Source organism: Pseudoliparis swirei, chromosome 23 (assembly GCF_029220125.1).
Source record: "Pseudoliparis swirei isolate HS2019 ecotype Mariana Trench chromosome 23, NWPU_hadal_v1, whole genome shotgun sequence".
Lineage (NCBI taxonomy): Eukaryota > Metazoa > Chordata > Actinopteri > Perciformes > Liparidae > Pseudoliparis > Pseudoliparis swirei.
The window spans coordinates 23648292-23669135 of record NC_079410.1 but is presented as its reverse complement, the minus strand read 5'-3'; the positions used below and the strand labels follow the sequence as shown (position 1 = coordinate 23669135).

Sequence of the window (20844 nt, the reverse complement as noted above, 5' to 3'; positions counted from 1 at the left end):
AGTGTGTGTGTGTAAGGGTGTGTTTGTGAGTGTAGTAATATGTATGTGTGTGTGTGTGTGTAGTATAGATGTGTGTGTGTTTGTGAGTGTGTGTGTGAGTTTGTGTGTGTGTGTGAGTGTGTGTGTGTGGTCCACACCTGGTATGTCTGCTGTGCGGAAGAGGCGTGTCTCTGCGTGTCCTGGTGAGCCTTCAGCAGGAGGTTGACCAATCGTGGAATAGCTCCCGCCTCCCTCAGCGGCCCCTGATTGGCCGGGCACAGCGCCAGGTTCCGGATCAAACCAACCGTCGCCTGCAGGAGGGGCCAGAGGTCAAAGGTCCTTGTCAACAGGATCCTTGTGGGTCAGCTGTGAGCACCATGTGGTCCTCCCACCACAGGGGGGCGACGGACTGACCTCTCACTCTGCTCGACAGACACAGGTCAACACAGCTCAACACGTCGGGTCTGAGACAAGCAGGACGTGGACACATACATACATGAGGTCAGAGGTCAGAGCTCATGAGGTCATGAGGTCAGAGGGTCTCTGGTCTTGTCTCCTCAAACAGCCTCTGAGCCCGACTCCCCCACAGCATCCATGTAAAGACCCCTCAGGCTGAAACTCACTGCACCAGTCCCACTGACCAGCAGGGGGCAGCAGTGCTCACACTGACCAACAGTGTGTCTGTGTGTGTCTGTGTGTGTGTGTGTCTGTGTGTGTCTGCGCGTGTGTGTGTGTCTGTGTGCGTGTGTGTGTCTGTGCGTGTGTGTCTGTGTGTGTGTCTGTGCGTGTGTGTCTGTGCGTGTGTGTGTCTTCAAGTTTCAAGTTTTTATTGTCACATCCCCTTTTATACAAGTATCATCGGTTCGTGAAATTCTTATGTGCAAAACACCGGACACCAGTAGCAGACTGAAAAGAATAAGAATGAGAACAAACTATACAATATCCACACAAAAAGAAAAGTATTAACAATATATATATAAAACAATGTAATAGAATATACATCATGGCAATATATATATATAAAACAATGTAATAAAATATACATCCTGACAATATATATATATAAAACAATGTAATAAAATATACACTTTTTGAGACAATATATATATATATGTGTATACATACAATATATATATATATAAACAATGTAATAAAATATACACCATATTACATAGATATTTCACAGAATATGTTCTGAGTGTGTAGTGTAGTAATGTGAGGTCTCAGTCCTTGTTCCCAGCAGCCTGATTGGCCTGACTGAAGAAAGCTGTCCCTCCAGTCTGTTTGTCGGCACTTGATACTCGCGGTATCGCCTGCCCTGTGGTAGAAGGGTGAACAGTTTGTGGCCGGGGTGGTTGTGTCTTTCATCATCCACCGTTTTGGCTATTGGCCACGCACCGCTTAGTGTATATGTCCAGGATGGAGGAAGCTCACCTCAAGCGATGTACTGTGCCGAAACCGCACCACCCTCTGTAGTGCCCACCACGCTCCAGGTGGTGCAGGTTCCCGTGCAGGCGGTGATGCAACCTGTCAGAACACTCTGGAGTGGTACTGGTGTGCAGGGAGATGTTCTACCGAGGGATGCGGGAGGAGCCATGTTGAATTTCCTCAGTCGCCCTAAGGAAATACCCAGGCGTTGTTGGGCCCGCTTTCACCGTGAGTGGTGTCGTGGTCCATGTAGGGGTCCTCGGAGAATGTGCATGGGGAACTTGAAGCTGCCGGCCTCTCTGCAACTCCGTCTATGGAGATGAGGGTGTGCTCTCCTCTCCGCTTCCCTGTAGTCACTGATCAGCTCCTTGGTCTTCTTGACGGTGAGGGCAGGGGGCTGTTCTCCCTGGCACCACTGTACCAGTGATCAACCAACCTCCTCCCTGTAGGCTGTCTCGTCGTGGGCGGTCAGCCCCAACACTGTTGTGTCGTCAGCAAACTTGATGATGATTGGAGCTGTGCATGGCCGTGCAGTCGTGGGTGTACAGGGAGTAGAGGAAGGGCTCAACACGCATCCTGAGGGGCTCCCGATGTTGAGGTCCAGGCGGCTCTGGTGGTACCGCCCATCCTCACCACTAGCGGGCGGTGGAAGTCCAGTATCCAGCTGCACATGGTAGAGTGCAGGCCTGAACCCTCTGAGCTTGGTGTGGGAGCTTGGCGGGAACAATAGTGTTGAGCGCTGGGCTGTAGTCCACAACCAGCATTCACTTTTAACAGTTCCTCCTCTCAGGTGGGAAAGGCGGTGTGAAGAGTGCCATAGCAATTCACGTCGTCCGGTGGATCTGTTTTGACGATATGCAAATTGCCATGGGTCAGCGTGGCAGGCAACATGGAACAAATGAAGTCCTTGACCAACCTCTCGAGCATTTACTGACAATCGAGGTGAGGGCTCGGGTCTCCAGTCATTCAGGCAGGTTACCTTGGGGTGTTTGGGGACAGGCACAATGGATGGACATCTTGAAGCTCTCGAGGAACAACAGCCTGGGACAGGGAGAGGTTGAAGATGTCTCGCGGGCGACTCCTGCCAGCTGGTCTGCACATGCTCTGAGGGCGCGCCCGGGATGTGGTCGGGACCTGCCGCCTTCGGATGTCCACCGGCTAGGCTCTGCGCACGTCAGCCTCTGAGATGATCAGCAGGCTGATCTCCCTCGGGCAGCGCTGCCTTCGCCCGGGCTGCCGTTCCACGCTTGAACCGAGCAAAAGAATGTATTTAGCTCGCCTGGGAGGGAGGTAGAGGAGTTCTCTTCACCGCTGGTTCTCCCTCTGAGAGTCCGTGATTGTCTGTTAGCCCCTTCCACACACCTCTCACGTCATGGCTCTTGAGCTTTCCTCCACCTTGTTCCTGAACTCCCGCTGGCAGATGTGCATTGGTCTTCCGGAGGTGTCGTTCTCGTATGCGTGTGTGTCTGTGTGCGTGTGTGTGTCTGTATGCGTATGTGTGTGCAGTGTGCCTGTGTGTATGTGTATGTGTCTATGTGTATGTGTGTACTGTGTGTGCGTGTCTGTGTGTGTGTCTGTGTGTGTCTGTGTCTATGTATACATGTGTGTGTGTCTGTGTCTGTCTGTGTGTCTGTGTGTGTGTGTGTGTGTCTATGTGTGTGTGTGTGTGTCTATGCTGTGTGTGTGTCTGTATGCGTGTGTGTGTCTATGTGTGTGTCTGTGTGTCTTTGTGTCTGTCTGTGTGTGTGTGCAGCGTGTGTGTGTGTGTGTGTGTGTGTGTGTCTGTGTGTGTGTCTGTGCGTGCGTGTGTGTGTTTGATTAGCTGTGTGTCTGTGTGTGTATGTCTATATACATGTGTCTGTGTCTGTGTGTGTCTGTGTGTGTGTCTCTGTGTGTGTGTGTGTGTGTGTGTCTATGTGTGTGTTTGTGTGTACATATATGTGTCTATGTGTGTGTGTCTGTGTGTGTGTGTGTGTGTGTGTGTCTTTGTGTCTGTGTGTGTGTCTGTGTGTGTGTGTCTGTGTGTGTGCGTGCGTGTGTGTGTGTGTGTGTGTTTCCAGAGACTGTGTGTAACCCCTCCAGCAGACCTGTGGGCTGTGTCTCCCTCTGCTCTGACTGACAGGATGAAGTAGAACACCACCAGCTCACTGAAGGACAGCATCTTTATGTTATGTTCATCTCCACGTCTGACGTCTCCCAGCTGTTTGGGACATATTAATGTGACGCTCAACATGGCGCCCCCATAAGCAGCAAGGATCAGCCAGAGAGGTTCTGTTGGACACGGCGGCACCTCTGCTCACTTCCTCAACTCCAGCTCTGATGCACTTTTATAGGTGCTGCTGACTGATTGCCAATCAGCCAGCAGCCGAGGCCAAATTGGGGACTCCGCCCCCACAGCTGCCACAAATATCAACAATGATAATAATCCTACTAGTGCCTGCAGGTCTTGAGGAGGGACCGGTTACGATGCTTGAGACTGAAGACTCAGAGGGGTCATCGTGCAGCTCTCTGTGGAGGTCAGCCTCTGGGTCCCTCACAGGAGTACCAGGTCCAGCAGGTCCAGCAGGTCCGATGGGACGGCCAGAAGGTCTGGAGGGACACCGGCACCGCCCGGTTCCGCTCAGTCCACAGCAGACCAGCAGACTGGTCTGGAGGCCGACTGGAGGAGCCGGTCCCCGTTGTCTTTGAACACATCATCAAGCCGACCCTCTCTCTTTACGATGTCAGTGTGGCCTTCGGGGACCTGTAGTGGCCTTCGGGGACCTGTAGTGGCCTTCGGGGACCTGAGTGGCCTTCGGGGACCTGTAGTGGCCTTCGGGGACCTGCGTGGCCTTCGGGGACCTGCGTGGCCTTCGGGGACCTGCGTGGCCTTCGGGGACCTGCGTGGCCTTCGGGGATCTGTAGTGGCCTTCGGGGACCTGCGTGGCCTTCGGGGACCTGCGTGGCCTTCAGGGACCTGTAGTGGCCTTCAAGGACCTGAGTGGCATTCCCCCAACACGCAGTACACAGATCAACCTCTAGGGGCCCTCTCTCTCTCTCATTCTCTCTCCCTCTCTCCTCTCCTCTCCTGGATTGGTTCTGGCCCGTTCCACGCCGGTGGGCCGGAGCCCCACGTTGTGGCTGAGGCGCCAACTGTGACCTTGTGACCTTTCAAAGGCTCATAACACCAGCGCTGCTGTTAATGTGTAGAGCCCATTCTCACAAATTACGAATTCCCCTCAGAGTGCTTTACAATCTGTACACATAGACATCCCTGACCTTTGACCTTTGACCTCACATGGGATCAGGAACAACTCCCAAACAACCCTTCAGGGTCAAAGGTCAGAACCCTTGAGGAGAGAACAGAGGAGGATCCCTCTCCAGGATGGACAGAACAATAGATGTCATGTGACCAGAAGGAATCATTAGACACACATTAAAACACAGGAACAACACAATGAAGATGAGAGGATGAAGAGTTGGTAGTCGGCATATTCATCCAGACCTCCACCATCCAGACCTCCACCATCCAGACCTCCACCATCCAGACCTCCATCATCCAGACCTCCATCATCCAGACCTCCTCCATCCAGACCTCCACCATCCAGACCTCCTCCATCCAGACCTCCATCATCCAGACCTCCTCCATCCAGACCTCCACCATCCAGACCTCCACCATCCAGACCTCCACCATCCAGACCTCCATCATCCAGACCTCCACCATCCAGACCTCCACCATCCAGACCTCCACGGTCCATCAGATGGAGGGAGAGAGGAGGAGTGGGCGGAGTCTCAACAGTGGGCGGAGTCTCAATAGGGCAGTGGCGTAGTTGGTAGTATTCATATTCCACGACCCAGACCTCGATGATCCATCAGCAGAGTTCTAATGTCCAGAGTCTGAGGGCCAGGCCCTGACCAATGGGCTGCCCCCCCCCACCCCCCTCACCTTCACGACGGGCCAGTAGTGCGGCTGCCCCAGCAGCTTGACGACCGCCGGGATGCCGTAGTGCAGGCGCACGGCATTCTGGGCCGGCTCGGCGTCCTGGTGGCGAGAGGTGAGGTGCCGCAGGGCGCAGACCGCCGGCTCCGCCACGTCCTCCTTCTCCCCGGCCCGCAGCACGGCGTGGATCAGCGCCTCCACGCCGCCGAACTGCGTCACCAGCGTCTGAGGACAGAACACAAGCGGCTCGCTGCGGTCTGACCGGGGTGTGTGTGTGAAGCCGAAAGCACTGTATGTGTGTGTGTGTGAAGCCTAAAGCACTGTGTGTGTGTGTGTGTGAAGCCTAAAGCACTGTGTGTGTGTGTGAAGCCGAAAGCACTGTGTGTGAAGCCTAAAGCACTGTGTGTGTGTGTGTGAAGCCTAAAGCACTGTGTGTGTGTGTGTGTGTGTGTGTGAACCCTAAAGCACTGTGTGTGTGTGTGTGTGTGTGTGAAGCCTAAAGCACTGTGTGTGTGTGTGTGAAGCCTAAAGCACTGTGTGTGTGTGTGAAGCCTAAAGCACTGTGTGTGTGTGTGTGTGTGTGTGAACCCTAAAGCACTGTGTGTGTGAACCCTAAAGCACTGTGTGTGTGTGTGTGTGTGTGTGAAGCCTAAAGCACTGTGTGTGTGTGTGAAGCCTAAAGCACTGTGTGTGTGTGTGTGTGTGTGTGTGAACCCTAAAGCACTGTGTGTGTGTGTGTGAACCCTAAAGCACTGTGTGTGTGTGTGTGTGAACCCTAAAGCACTGTGTGTGTGTGTGTGTGTGTGTGTGAACCCTAAAGCACTGTGTGTGTGTGTGTGTGAACCCTAAAGCACTGTGTGTGTGAACCCTAAAGCACTGTGTGTGTGTGTGTGTGTGTGTGTGAACCCTAAAGCACTGTGTGTGTGTGTGTGAACCCTAAAGCACTGTGTGTGTGTGTGTGTGTGTGAACCCTAAAGCACTGTGTGTGTGTGTGTGAACCCTAAAGCACTGTGTGTGTGTGTGTGTGTGTGTGTGTGTGTGTGTGTGTGAACCCTAAAGCACTGTGTGTGTGTGTGTGTGTGTGTGTGTGTGTGAACCCTAAAGCACTGTGTGTGTGTGTGAACCCTAAAGCACTGTGTGTGTGTGTGTGTGTGTGTGTGTGAACCCTAAAGCACTGTGTGTGTGTGTGTGTGTGTGTGTGTGTGTGTGTGTGTGTGAACCCTAAAGCACTGTGTGTGTGTGTGCCTGTCATGTGACCACCTGTCATGTGACCACCTGCCATGTGACCACCTACCATGTGACCACCTGTCATGTGACCACCTACCATGTGACCATCTGTCATGTGACCACCTGTCATGTGACCACCTGCCATGTGACCACCTGTCATGTGACCATCTGTCATGTGACCACCTACCATGTGACCATCTGTCATGTGACCACCTGCCATGTGACCACCTACCATGTGACCACCTGTCATGTGACCATCTGCCATGTGACCACCTGCCATGTGACCATCTGTCATGTGACCACCTGCCATGTGACCACCTACCATGTGACCACCTGTCATGTGACCACCTGCCATGTGACCATCTGCCATGTGACCATCTGTCATGTGACCACCTGCCATGTGACCACCTGCCATGTGACCACCTGCCATGTGACCACCTGCCATGTGACCACCTGCCATGTGACCACCTGGCATGTGACCACCTGTCATGTGACCACCTGCCATGTGACCATCTGTCATGTGACCACCTGTCATGTGACCACCTGCCATGTGACCACCTGCCATGTGACCACCTGCCATGTGACCACCTGCCATGTGACCACCTGCCATGTGACCACCTGCCATGTGACCACCTGCCATGTGACCATCTGTCATGTGACCACCTCTATGTGACCACCTCTATGTGACCACCTCCATGTGACCACCTCCATGTGACCACCTCTATGTGACCACCTCTATGTGACCACCTCTATGTGACCACCTCTATGTGACCACCTCCATGTGACCACCTCTATGTGACCACCTCTATGTGACCACCTCTATGTGACCACCTCTATGTGACCACCTCTATGTGACCACCTCTATGTGACCACCTCCATGTGACCACCTCTATGTGACCACCTCTATGTGACCACCTCTATGTGACCACCTCCATGTGACCACCTCCATGTGACCACCTCCATGTGACCACCTGCCATGTGACCACCTGCCATGTGACCACCTGTCATGTGACCACCTGCCATGTGACCATCTGTCATGTGACCACCTGCCATGTGACCACCTGTCATGTGACCACCTACTATGTGACCACCTACCATGTGACCACCTGTCATGTGACCACCTGCCATGTGACCACCTGTCATGTGACCACCTGTCATGTGACCACCTGTCATGTGACCACCTGCCATGTGACCACCTGCCATGTGACCACCTGCCATGTGACCACCTGTCATGTGACCACCTGTCATGTGACCACCTGTCATGTGACCACCTGTCATGTGACCACCTGTCATGTGACCACCTGTCATGTGACCACCTGTCATGTGACCACCTGCCATGTGACCACCTGTCATGTGACCACCTGTCATGTGACCACCCGTCCCTCCCAGCGCGGGCTCACCTTGTTGCGTGCGTTGTTGCAGGTGAGGTTGGACAGGATGCCGGTGGCACAGGTCAGCATGTTGACCTCGTCTGACCCCAGCTGGGCCACCAGGATCTGCAGCAGCCCGTCCAGCCCGTCCTGCAGAGAACCCATCAGGCTGTGATACCGCTGGACCAGGACCAGGACCAGGACCAGTGAATAGGTAGGTACCTGTTTGGTTGCAGCGTCTGAGAGGTTGCGGAGCGTCCACAGACAGTTCTGGATGAGACGCTGACTTGAACCAGTGAGGTGCTGACCCAACGCCTGCATACCACCTGCACACAGACATCAACATGTGGACACAGACTTCAACAGGTGGGTCCAGACGTCTACAGGTGGGCCCAGACGTCTACAGGTGGACCCAGACGTCTACAGGTGGACCCAGACGTCTACAGGTGGGTCCAGACGTCTACAGGTGGGTCCAGACGTCTACAGGTGGGTCCAGACGTCTACAGGTGGGCCCAGACGTCTACAGGTGGACCCAGACGTCTACAGGTGGGTCCAGACGTCTACAGGTGGACCCAGACGTCTACAGGTGGGTCCAGACGTCTACAGGTGGACCCAGACGTCTACAGGTGGACCCAGACGTCTACAGGTGGACCCAGACGTCTACAGGTGGACCCAGACGTCTACAGGTGGGCCCAGACGTCTACAGGTGGACCCAGACGTCTACAGGTGGACCCAGACGTCTACAGGTGGGCCCAGACGTCTACAGGTGGGCCCAGACGTCTACAGGTGGACCCAGACGTCTACAGGTGGACCCAGACGCTCACAGGTGGACCCAGACGTCTACAGGTGGGTCCAGACGTCTACAGGTGGACCCAGACGTCTACAGGTGGACCCAGACGTCTACAGGTGGGCCCAGACGTCTACAGGTGGGTCCAGACATCTACAGGTGGGTCCAGACGTCTACAGGTGGGTCCAGACGTCTACAGGTGGACCCAGACGTCTACAGGTGGGCCCAGACATCTACAGGTGGGCCCAGACATCTACAGGTGGGTCCAGACGTCTACAGGTGGACCCAGACGTCTACAGGTGGACCCAGACGTCTACAGGTGGGTCCAGACGTCTACAGGTGGACCCAGACGTCTTCAGGTGGGCCCAGACGTCTACAGGTGGGTCCAGACGTCTACAGGTGGACCCAGACGTCTACAGGTGGGTCCAGACGTCTACAGGTGGACCCAGACGTCTACAGGTGGGCCCAGACGTCTACAGGTGGACCCAGACGTCTACAGGTGGACCCAGACGTCTACAGGTGGACCCAGACGTCTACAGGTGGGTCCAGACGTCTACAGGTGGGTCCAGACGTCTACAGGTGGGCCCAGACGTCTACAGGTGGGTCCAGACGTCTACAGGTGGACCCAGACGTCTACAGGTGGGTCCAGACGTCTACAGGTGGACCCAGACGTCTACAGGTGGGTCCAGACGTCTACAGGTGGACCCAGACGTCTACAGGTGGGTCCAGACGTCTACAGGTGGGTCCAGACGTCTACAGGTGGGTCCAGACGTCTACAGGTGGGCCCAGACGTCTACAGGTGGGTCCAGACGTCTACAGGTGGACCCAGACGTCTACAGGTGGGTCCAGACGCTCACAGGTGGACCCAGACGTCTACAGGTGGGCCCAGACGTCTACAGGTGGACCCAGACGTCTACAGGTGGACCCAGACGTCTACAGGTGGACCCAGACGTCTACAGGTGGGTCCAGACGTCTACAGGTGGGTCCAGACGTCTACAGGTGGGTCCAGACGCTCACAGGTGGACCCAGACGTCTACAGGTGGGTCCAGACGTCTACAGGTGGGTCCAGACGTCTACAGGTGGGTCCAGACGTCTACAGGTGGGTCCAGACGTCTACAGGTGGGCCCAGACGTCTACAGGTGGGCCCAGACGTCTACAGGTGGGTCCAGACGTCTACAGGTGGACCCAGACGTCTACAGGTGGGTCCAGACGTCTACAGGTGGACCCAGATGTCTACAGGTGGGTCCAGACGTCTACAGGTGGACCCAGACGTCTACAGGTGGACCCAGATGTCTACAGGTGGGTCCAGATGTCTACAGGTGGACCTCTGAGTCCATCAGTCCCCTGAACACCAGCTACCTCTCACGGACACCACAGGGGGACACGGATGCTTGACGTTGTTCTCCCCTACAGACCCAGAGGGTTGCTCATGCTGACCCGGTGACCCGGTGACCCGCGTAACAGCGGGTGGAGACGTACCGGCCTCCACGATGGCCGGCTTGTTGCTGGGGCAGACCGACAGCACCTTGAGGACCCGGCTGGTGGTCCACAGCAGCTTCTCGTAGTTGTAGTTCCTGGTGATGAACACCAGGCCGTCTGGGCCCCCGTTGGCCAGGATGATCAGCTGAGGAGACACAAGAGGTGGTGGGTGTGTGTGGTAACCATGGGGACAGGAGGCGCTCTCCTCACCTTGCTCTCCTGGTTGCCGTAGGACAGCAGCTGCAGGCAGTCCGTGGTGATGGCCAGGAACTTGGGGTTGCTCTTCTTCAGGAGGGGGACGATCCTCTGCAGGCCGTCGGCGAGGCGCACCGCCATCTTGGCTCCCTCTTGGTGCAGCAGCAGGTTGTGGAGGGTGGTGATGGCGTAGAATAAGATGGACTCCACCGGGGAACTGCATGAGGAAACAAGAGGAGTCAGAGGAGGGTCAGCCCCCTAGTGGTCAGTGTGAGGGTCAGCCCCCTAGTGGTCAGTGTGAGGGTCAGCCCCCTAGTGGTCAGTGTGAGGGTCAGCCCCCTAGTGGTCAGTGTGAGGGTCAGCCCCCTAGTGGTTTGAGTGAGGGTCAGCCCCCTAGTGGTCAGTGAGGTCAGCCCCAGTGGTCAGTGTGAGGGTCAGCCCCTAGTGGTCAGTGAGGTCAGCCCCCTAGTGGTCAGTGTGAGGGTCAGCCCCCTAGTGGTCACAGTGAGGGTCCGCCCCCTAGTGGTCAGTGTGAGGGTCCGCCCCCTAGTGGTCAGTGTGAGGGTCAGCCCCCTAGTGGTCAGTGTGAGGGTCAGCCCCCTAGTGGTCAGTGTGAGGGTCAGCCCCCTAGTGGTCAGTGTGAGGGTCAGCCCCCTAGTGGTCAGAGTGAGGGTCAGCCCCCTAGTGGTCAGTGTGAGGGTCAGCCCCCTAGTGGTCAGAGTGAGGGTCAGCCCCCTAGTGGTCAGTGTGAGGGTCAGCCCCCTAGTGGTCAGAGTGAGGGTCAGCCCCCTAGTGGTCAGTGTGAGGGTCAGCCCCCTAGTGGTCAGAGTGAGGGTCAGCCCCCTAGTGGTCAGTGTGAGGGTCCGCCCCCTAGTGGTCAGTGTGAGGGTCAGCCCCCTAGTGGTCAGAGTGAGGGTCAGCCCCCTAGTGGTCAGTGTGAGGGTCAGCCCCCTAGTGGTCAGAGTGAGGGTCAGCCCCCTAGTGGTCAGAGTGTGAGGGTCCGCCCCCTAGTGGTCAGAGTGAGGGTCCGCCCCCTAGTGGTCAGAGTGAGGGTCAGCCCCCTAGTGGTCAGAGTGAGGGTCCGCCCCCTAGTGGTCAGAGTGTGAGGGTCCGCCCCCTAGTGGTCAGAGTGTGAGGGTCAGCCCCCTAGTGGTCAGAGTGAGGGTCCGCCCCCTAGTGGTCAGAGTGAGGGTCAGCCCCCTAGTGGTCACAGTGAGGGTCCGCCCCCTAGTGGTCAGAGTGAGGGTCAGCCCCCTAGTGGTCAGAGTGTGAGGGTCAGCCCCCTAGTGGTCAGAGTGAGGGTCAGCCCCCTAGTGGTCAGAGTGAGGGTCCGCCCCCTAGTGGTCAGAGTGAGTGTCAGCCCCTAGTGGTCAGAGTGAGGGTCCGCCCCCTAGTGGTCAGAGTGAGGGTCCGCCCCCTAGTGGTCAGAGTGTACCTGAGCATGCGGACCAGTGCTGGGATCCCTCCAGACTGGAAGATGGCCCCCAGGCCCTCCTGCTGGTGCGACAGGCTGTGCAGCACGCTGGCCGCGCAGCGCGCCGTCTCCATGTCCGCCGCCGCCGTCATGGCGCGCACCACGGCGCCCACCAGGGAGGGCGCCTGCACCAGCACCCGGCGGCTGGCCTCCTTGCGGGTCAGCTGGTTGACGATCATGGCCGCCTTGTTCACCACGATCTAGGGAGAGGAGAACATAGCGGGTACTGCTCTGGAGGCTCGGGGCCGGGCCCTCGGCCTGCGGCGTACCGGGTCCCCGTCCCCCAGCAGCTTGGTGAGCTCCGGCACCGCCCGGGTGGCCAGCTCCGCGTCGTCCTGGTAGTTGATCAGGTGCACGATGGCCGTCTTCAGCAGCTGGGAGGGCTCGGCCAGGCGCTGCACGTTGCTCTGCTGCGAAGGATCCGATTGGACGGGCATGGCCTCCTCGCCCTCCACCAGAGTCTCGGGGAACATGGCGGCTCTGACCCGCTGAGCCCGGGTCAGGGAGTACTGGTTGTCTAGATCTGAGGGAGAGGAGGAGAAGCTGAGTCTGTGGGAAACACGTTGGGAACCAGTCGACCCGGCTGCAGTCAGGAGAACATGACTCATCATGACACACTAGCATAACATGCTAATATGCCGATTCATTGCTTTAGCATTGTCACATTAGCTAATTAGCACATAAAGTACAACTCATCCATTTTGGGCAGTTACATTTTAGACGTTTAACAAGTTAAGTTTAATAAGTCATCCATGACATTTACATTGAAATCCATCCAATAGTTTGAGTCTTATTTGACTATTTTATATACATTTGAACCTCAGGGTAGCAAAACACTCAGAGGATCATCTTTTCTTTGTTCCTTCTTTTATTATAAGACAAAAGACACAAGACATCACACCTAGAGGACCAAACAGTGGACACGACTTCATTAAGTCAGAGTATTGACAACAAATGAAAAAATAAATAAATAAGAATGCATGTGCGCGTGTGAGCTTTAAAAAAAAAAGTAATGAAATGTTTTATTTAAAGAACCAGAGTCCATTGATCAGGTGTCTGTGTGTGAGCGTCTGCATGTTGGTGGAGCTGGACTCAGGATGCATGGAGCTCCATGGCGACGCCTCCGAGGCCTGGAGGAGCGCCCAGCAGCTTCACCTCCGTCTCCAGACGGGTGGAGCGTCTGGATGTGGAGCTCGCTGTAGTTTCATCAGGGGATTGGTCTGCACTCTTATACTGAAGAAGGACCCCATGAAGAACCTCCAGATTAACTGAGAGCATCAAACCCTCAGCCTGGAGGACGCCTCGTGCGAGTCGACGATATCGGAGCCTCGGCAACGTGTGCTGTAATCATGCTGAAGGAGGAATGATTGTTATGTCTCCTCATCTCGGAGCTGCAGGTTGTGGACCCTGTTCGTCTCGAGGTGGCGGTGCAGGACGGGGGGGGGGGTCTGAGTGAGGAGAACTCCCTGGACATGAACCGTGAGAACATCTGTTCACCAACACCAGAGCGGCTGCACCGCACGCTGACGGCCTGAGGGTCCAGCCCGGAGTCAGGGGGGGGGTCCCTGTGTCCAGGTGAGGGTGTAGACACTTTGGTTCAATTACAGTCCTCATCTATAATAAGCATATGGCGTGTGTTCCTCACCAGGGAGACGTCCGTCCACTGAGTCACTATCTGAGCATCAGGCACCGCCGGCCTCCTGCCACCAGGTGACCTCGTTAAGCTAGTTAGGTTAACCAAGGCCTCAGATTACCAGGAGTCGGATTGCATCACTTTTATTTTAGCTAGGCACCTAACCTCGGATAACCTGGATAACCTTAGGTAACCGTGGTAACCTTGGATAACCGTGGTAACCGTGGGAACCTTGGGTAACCTTGGGTAACCGTGGGAACCTTGGATAACCGTGGTAACCTTGGATAACCTTGGATAACCGTGGGAACCTTGGATAACCTTGGGAACCTTGGGTAACCGTGGTAACCTTGGGTAACCGTGGTAACCTTGAGTTGGTAACCTTTGCATGCGATATGAAATTTCATTTTTGTAATGTACTTGATTGGTGCTTCTTGAAGCTGCAGTGAGTTCAGCCAGGGAGACGCTCCTCTTGAGCTCACAGATTATTGATGACTCACGTCCTCCATCACTCCTCATGTCTCACTGATCGACTGTCTGGGCTGTCAGTCATGAGATCAGCTGTTCTCACTATGACATCATCACCCTGCGGCTGTCTCTTAAATATCATCGTCTCTCTACCTTCAGAGCAGGTAGAGCCCCTCCCCCTCTCAGGTAGAGCCCCTCCCCTTCTCCACCCATCAGCACCACCAGGCCTGGCCTCCACAGGGGGTCCGCTGGAGGCCCCTCCATCACAGATCTCCCTAGAGACTCAACCACCATCCAGACTGTATGATCTTCATCAGTCACCTCCTCGTCCTCTGACAGTCCTCCAGACTGAACTATAGTGAAAGTTCCCCATCATCACGTCACGTATCCAGTTGATAGTGACATATGTGACACCCACAGGGTGACCCCGATGGTGACATATGTGACACCCACAGGGTGGCCCTGATGGGGACATAAGTGACACCCACAGGGTGACCCTGATGGTGACATATGTGACACCCACAGGGTGGCCCTGATGGGGACATAAGTGACACCCACAGGGTGGCCCTGATGGGGACATATGTGACACCCACAGGGTGGCGCTGATGGGGACATAAAAGACACCCACAGGGTGACCCTGATGGGGACATATGTGACACCCACAGGGTGGCCCTGATGGGGAGGCCCCTCACACGGTCCTCTGGGCTCCCCCCCCCCCGCTGAGAGGAGCTGACCTCTCAGACAGAAACATGGAGGTGTTGTTTGTATCTGGTCTTGTCGGCGTGTGTTTGTTTATGCGTTGACAGGTTATGATCTGTGATGACGTCAACGACGAGAGAGAAGCGCTGCTCCTCTGGCGAGGCGCTCCGTGCAGCCGGTGCTCTGGCTTCCCTCCCAGCCTCTCGTGTTTACAGGTGTTACATCACGTCAGTCCTCAGACTGAGCCTCACGCAGCTGCTCGCCACATGTGGAGCGTGTGTCAGGCAACCTGTGTGTGTGTGACTGTTTCCTGGAGGAGATGAGGTCCCCTGGGTGAGGAGACACCACGCTGCATCAGATGTCTCTCAGGTTGTCATGGAAACGAGGAAGGAGCTGAACAGGTCACGTGACAAGCGTTCACTCTTTGAGCTACACGTTAGATACTCATCAGTGTGTCGGACACAGAGAGGAGGAGCAGAGAGGAGAGAGGATGAGCAGAGAGGAGAGAGGAGGAGCAGAGAGGAGAGAGAGGAGGAGCAGAGAGGAGGAGCGTGGTGAGACCAAAGAGGACAGAAATGAACCAAACTCCTGAGCTCGCCCCGGCTGCAGTACCGTCTCTCACCTGTAGGGCTGTCCAGTCCGCCGGCTGCAGTGTCTCCTCCCGCCCCACAGGGGGCAGCGGTGCCGCCGCAGTACTTCTTGCGGCCGCTGTACTCGGTGCTGCTCTCGTCCACGGTGGTGGCTCCCGATTGGATGCCGGAGTCCGAGGCGTAGTAGGTCTGCTGCCACTCGGCCACCTTCACCACGCCGTCGGCCTCGCTCACTGCAGAGAGAACCCTGAGGCCTCAGTGTGAGGAGGACGAGTGTACATCTTCATCTATCTACACTACACACGCACACAGTGAGAGTCAAGGGAACCAGAAGCTCCCTGAAGACCTCCCTCTGATGACATCACTCTGATGACATCATTCAGGACATCACTCTGAGGACATGACTGATGACATGACTGAGGACATCACTCTGAGGACATCACTCTGAGGACATCACTCTAAGGACATGACTGATGACATCATGCTGATGACATCATTCTGAGGACATCACGCTGATGACATCATTCTGAGGACATCACGCTGATGACATCATTCTGAGGACATCACGCTGATGACATCACTCTAATGACATCACGCTGATGACATCACTCTGATGACATCACTCTGAGGACATCACTCTGAGGACATCACTGAGGAAATCACTCTGTTGACATCACGCTGATGACATCACGCTGATGACATCACGCTGATGACATCACTCTAATGGACCTGTGACATCATCACTCTGGAGGTAAACAGAAGAGACTTACTTTGCATGGACATCATCTCCCCACTGGCTCCTCCCACTGACCTCTGACCTGCACACAGAGACAAGCAGCCTTCAGCCTCCAGGGAGTCCACAAGCAGGTCTACACAAGGTCCGGGTCCTGGTCCTGGTCCCAAGACCCACAGCACATTCACTGTGTGTGTGTGTGTTAAGAGATCTTCTTTTTCCTCAGGAGCACACCGCGCTGTGGAGCGTGAAGATCTCCTGAGGATGTGATCTATTCTATCTATCCTTTATTCTATCCATCCTACATCCATCCTTTATTCTATCCATCCTACATCCATCCTTTATTCTATCCATCCTACATCCATCCTTTATTCTATCCATCCTACATCCATCCTTTATTCTATCCATCCTACATCCATCCTTTATTCTATCTCTCCTACATTCATCCTTTATTCCTTTATGTATCCTACATTTCCATGATTAGAAGCAGTGGCGTCCCTAGGCTAAAAAACCCGGGGCTAAAGCCCCGGATGTTAATTTAAAACAAAGATTTGGTACACAAGTGGTTAACACCTCCAGGTCGCACGTGACGTCATTCACCCAAAGCAGCGGAGTCAGACTGGCAGCAGGCGCACGTAACAGCAAGCTGCTGTCTGAGAGTGTTTCTATGTCTCCACATGTCGCTGCTTCACTCCTCTGGGCTAAGCCCAGCGCCGCCGCTCCCATAACGCGCATCGCTCTGCCGTGATGCGCGCCGACACATCCGCGCACACAGGTGAGCACACTCTCACTGGAAAAACTCACTAGCAACTACTCTGGTGACTCCGCCTGTCAGCAGGTCACGAGCCAATCACTGGACTGACAGCCTGAGCCCCGCGGAGCACCTCGGGTCAGGCTGGGCGCGGCTGGGAGACGGCCCCCTGAAGACGAGGAGACGATGAAGAGCAGCCTGAACTCAGAGGAGCACCGTGACGTTGATTAAAGTCTTGTATTCATAAGAGTAGGACAACAAATAATAACGTAGCCATTATACCCATGTTCAAGCTACCTCGTAGCTCGTAGCTAGCGTGAGCTACGAGCTACAGTCTGATATCCGTTTTCTTTCAGCGCTCCATGTGAACGCAGGGCTCTCACGCATTTCGGTCTCATCTCACGCACTCCCGCCACACATCGAATTCCTCACGCTGAAAAAACCTCTCGGCTATTTAATGCTTGAATGCAGGGGTGCTCAATACGCCGATCGATTGTTCCGCTGCAGAGCTCCGACGCCGGTCTGCGCGCATTGGGATGAAGCAAAAAAATAGTCACTAGCACCCCCCCCCCCTGCAGGTGAGAAGGGAATGAGGGACTAATGAGGGGAGGGGCTGCAGGTGAGAAGGGCGTGAGGACCAGGTGAAGGGAATGAGGGACTAACGAGGGAAGGGGCTGCAGGTGAGAAGGGCGTGAGGACCAGGTGAAGGGAATGAGGGACTAACGAGGGAAGGGGCTGCAGGTGAGAAGGGCGTGAGGACCAGGTGAAGGGAATGAGGGACTAATGAGGGGAGGGGCTGCAGGTGAGAAGGGCGTGAGGACCAGGTGAAGGGAATGAGGGACTAATGAGGGGAGGGGCTGCAGGTGAGAAGGGCGTGAGGACCAGGTGAAGGGAATGAGGGACTAACGAGGGAGGGGCTGCAGGTGAGAAGGGCGTGAGGACCAGGTGAAGGGAATGAGGGACTAACGAGGGGAGGGGCTGCAGGTGAGAAGGGAGTGAGGACCAGGTGAAGGGAATGAGGGACTAATGGGGGGAGGGGCTGCAGGTGAGAAGGGCGTGAGGACCAGGTGAAGGGAATGAGGGACTAACGAGGGGAGGGGCTGCAGGTGAGAAGGGCGTGAGGACCAGGTGAAGGGAATGATGGACTATTGAGGGGAGGGGCTGCAGGTGAGAAGGGCGTGAGGACCAGGTGAAGGGAATGAGGGACTAACGAGGGGATGGGCTGCAGGTGAGAAGGGATTGAGGACCAGGTGAAGGGAATGAGGGACTAATGAGGGGATGGGCTGCAGGTGAGAAGGGTGTGAGGACCAGGTGAAGGGAATGAGGGACTAATGAGGGGAGGGGCTGCAGGTGAGAAGGGTGTGAGGACCAGGTGAAGGGAATGAGGGACTAATGAGGGGATGGGCTGCAGGTGAGAAGGGCGTGAGGACCAGGTGAAGGGAATGAGGGACTAATGAGGGGATGGGCTGCAGGTGAGAAGGGCGTGAGGACCAGGCGAAGGGAATGAGGGACTAATGAGGGGAGGGGCTGCAGGTGAGAAGGGCGTGAGGACCAGGTGAAGGGAATGAGGGACTAATGAGTGGAGGGGCTGCAGGTGAGAAGGGCGTGAGGACCAGGTGAAGGGAATGATGGGCTGCAGGTGAGAAGGGTGTGAGGACCAGGTGAAGGGAATGAGGGACTAATGAGGGGAGGGGCTGCAGGTGAGAAGGGTGTGAGGACCAGGTGAAGGGAATGATGGGCTGCAGGTGAGAAGGGCGTGAGGACCAGGTGAAGGGAATGAGGGACTAATGAGGGGATGGGCTGCAGGTGAGAAGGGCGTGAGGACCAGGTGAAGGGAATGAGGGACTAATGAGGGGATGGGCTGCAGGTGAGAAGGGTGTGAGGACCAGGTGAAGGGAATGAGGGACTAACGAGGGGAGGGGCTGCAGGTGAGAAGGGCGTGAGGACCAGGTGAAGGGAATGAGGGACTAATGAGGGGATGGGCTGCAGGTGAGAAGGGCGTGAGGACCAGGTGAAGGGAATGAGGGACTAATGAGGGGAGGGGCTGCAGGTGAGAAGGGCGTGAGGACCAGGTGAAGGGAATGAGGGACTAATGAGGGAGGGGCTGCAGGTGAGAAGGGCGTGAGGACCAGGTGAAGGGAATGAGGGACTAATGAGGGGATGGGCTGCAGGTGAGAAGGGCGTGAGGACCAGGTGAAGGGAATGAGGGACTAATGAGGGGATGGGCTGCAGGTGAGAGGGCGTGAGGACCAGGTGAAGGGAATGAGGGACTAACGAGGGGAGGGGCTGCAGGTGAGAAGGGTGTGAGGACCAGGTGAAGGGAATGAGGGACTAATGAGGGGAGGGGCTGCAGGTGAGAAGGGCGTGAGGACCAGGTGAAGGGAATGAGGGACTAATGAGGGGAGGGGCTGCAGGTGAGAGGGCGTGAGGACCAGGTGAAGGGAACCAGGGACAATCAGGTGAGGATGACAGGATCTGGAATGACAAGAGGATGAATTTAGCTAGGAAGGTGGGGAATTCGTGACACTCTACCTCTCCCTCTGTCTTTCTACCTCTCTCTCTCTCTTTCTCTCTCACCTGCGGGGCTCAGTCCTTCTGCAGGTCACCATGGCAACGAGCCACTCCGTTGTGTAATCATGTCCATGGGGACATCCTGGGACTGTGAAGAGTGTGAAGAGTCACAGGTTTGATTCCCTGTGAGCTCCGGAGTGTCTCTGCTGTGTGGGGTGACCGCCTGGTTGTGTGTGTGTGTGTGTGTGTGTGTGTGTGTGTGTGTGTGTGTGTGTGTGTGTGTGTGTGTGTGTGTGTGAGAGAGCCCCCCCCCCCGACATGTAGAGCAGGAGAACGTAGACATGAACAATATTTCCTGATAAATACCTTCTGCCAAAGAAAAAGGGAGTGACCCAATCATGTGCTGCTGCAGCCAGCTGAGACATGTCAGAGGCCACCTCCTCCAACGGGGCGGAGCCCCAGTGGGCGACGCCCCCTTGGAGGAGCCTCTCTCTGCTCTACAACACACACACACACTCATACACACACACACACACACACACATCACATGCACACACACACACATACTCACACACACACACACACACACACTCTCTCAACGCTCTGAAGACAGTGGAGATGGTTGTGGATTTCAGGAGGAATGCAGCCCCACCCGCCCCTCTCATCCTGTGTGACTCCCCCGTCGACGCTGTGGAGTCCTACCGCTTCCTGGGCTCCATCATCTCCCAGGACCTCAAGTGGGAGCTGAACATCGGCTCCATCTCCAAGAAGGCCCAGCAGAGGATGTTCTTCCTGAGGCAGCTGAGGAAATTCAACCTGCCAGGGAAGATGATGGTACAGTTCTACACGGCCATCGTTGAGTCCATCATCTGCTCCTCCATCACCGTCTGGCACCCTGCAGCCACAGCCAAAGACAAGCGCAGGCTGCAGAGCATCATCCGCCGGCCGAGAGGGTTATCGGCTGCAATCTGCCTTCCCTCCAGGTCCTGTCTACTTCCAGGTCACTGAAGCGGGCCAGAAAGATTGTCGCGGACGCCTCCCACCCTGGACACTCCCTGTGCGAGTCCCTGCCCTCGGGAGGAGGCTGCGGTCCATCATGACCACGACCTCGCCACACCAATAGCTTTTTCCCGACGGCGGTCGGGCTCATCAATGGACCCCGGGACTGACTGACTGTCACCCCCAGGACTACCACCTCTTCTTCCACCTTCCTCTCTCCTCCTTCTTCCCGCTCCTTCCTCTTCCTCCTCCTCCCTCTTCCTCCCACTCCTCCTCCCTCCTTGCGTTGATTGTTGTTTGTCATGTCCAAATGTTGCACCTTCCACCAAAAAAAATTCCTCGTTTGTTTGTGAAAACATTCATTCTTTGGCAATAAACCTGTTTCTGATTCTGATTCTGATTCTCTCTCTCTCTCTCTCCTGTGGATCAGGGCCTCCTTGGCAGAGCGGCCCTCAGATTGTGTGTGTGGTTTTCGGTTATCTCTCCTCAGCGTTGGCACGAGCCTCCAATGTATTCCTCTGTCTGACTCTGAGATAAGAGTTTCATCTTACACACACACTCACACACGCACACACACACTCACACACACACACACACACACACAC

General features: G+C 55.7%; 1 protein-coding gene across 1 annotated transcript in view; it reads right to left on the bottom strand.

Annotated features, from left to right (window-relative positions):
• LOC130189278 (junction plakoglobin-like) overlaps nucleotides 1–17353 on the bottom strand; it is a 59467-nt gene extending 42114 nt beyond the window's left edge. Inside the window, exons 1-11 of the mRNA XM_056408058.1 lie at nucleotides 16783–17353; nucleotides 16016–16063; nucleotides 15278–15478; nucleotides 12128–12381; nucleotides 11820–12058; nucleotides 10400–10601; nucleotides 10190–10334; nucleotides 8146–8249; nucleotides 7954–8073; nucleotides 5333–5551; nucleotides 138–290 (exon numbers count right to left, since the gene is read on the bottom strand). Coding sequence (XP_056264033.1) covers nucleotides 138–290; nucleotides 5333–5551; nucleotides 7954–8073; nucleotides 8146–8249; nucleotides 10190–10334; nucleotides 10400–10601; nucleotides 11820–12058; nucleotides 12128–12381; nucleotides 15278–15478; nucleotides 16016–16031 — 1653 coding nt within the window. The 5' untranslated portion in view covers nucleotides 16032–16063; nucleotides 16783–17353. The remainder of the gene's footprint in view (nucleotides 1–137; nucleotides 291–5332; nucleotides 5552–7953; nucleotides 8074–8145; nucleotides 8250–10189; nucleotides 10335–10399; nucleotides 10602–11819; nucleotides 12059–12127; nucleotides 12382–15277; nucleotides 15479–16015; nucleotides 16064–16782) is intronic.
• Between the last annotated feature and the right edge of the window lie 3491 nt (nucleotides 17354–20844).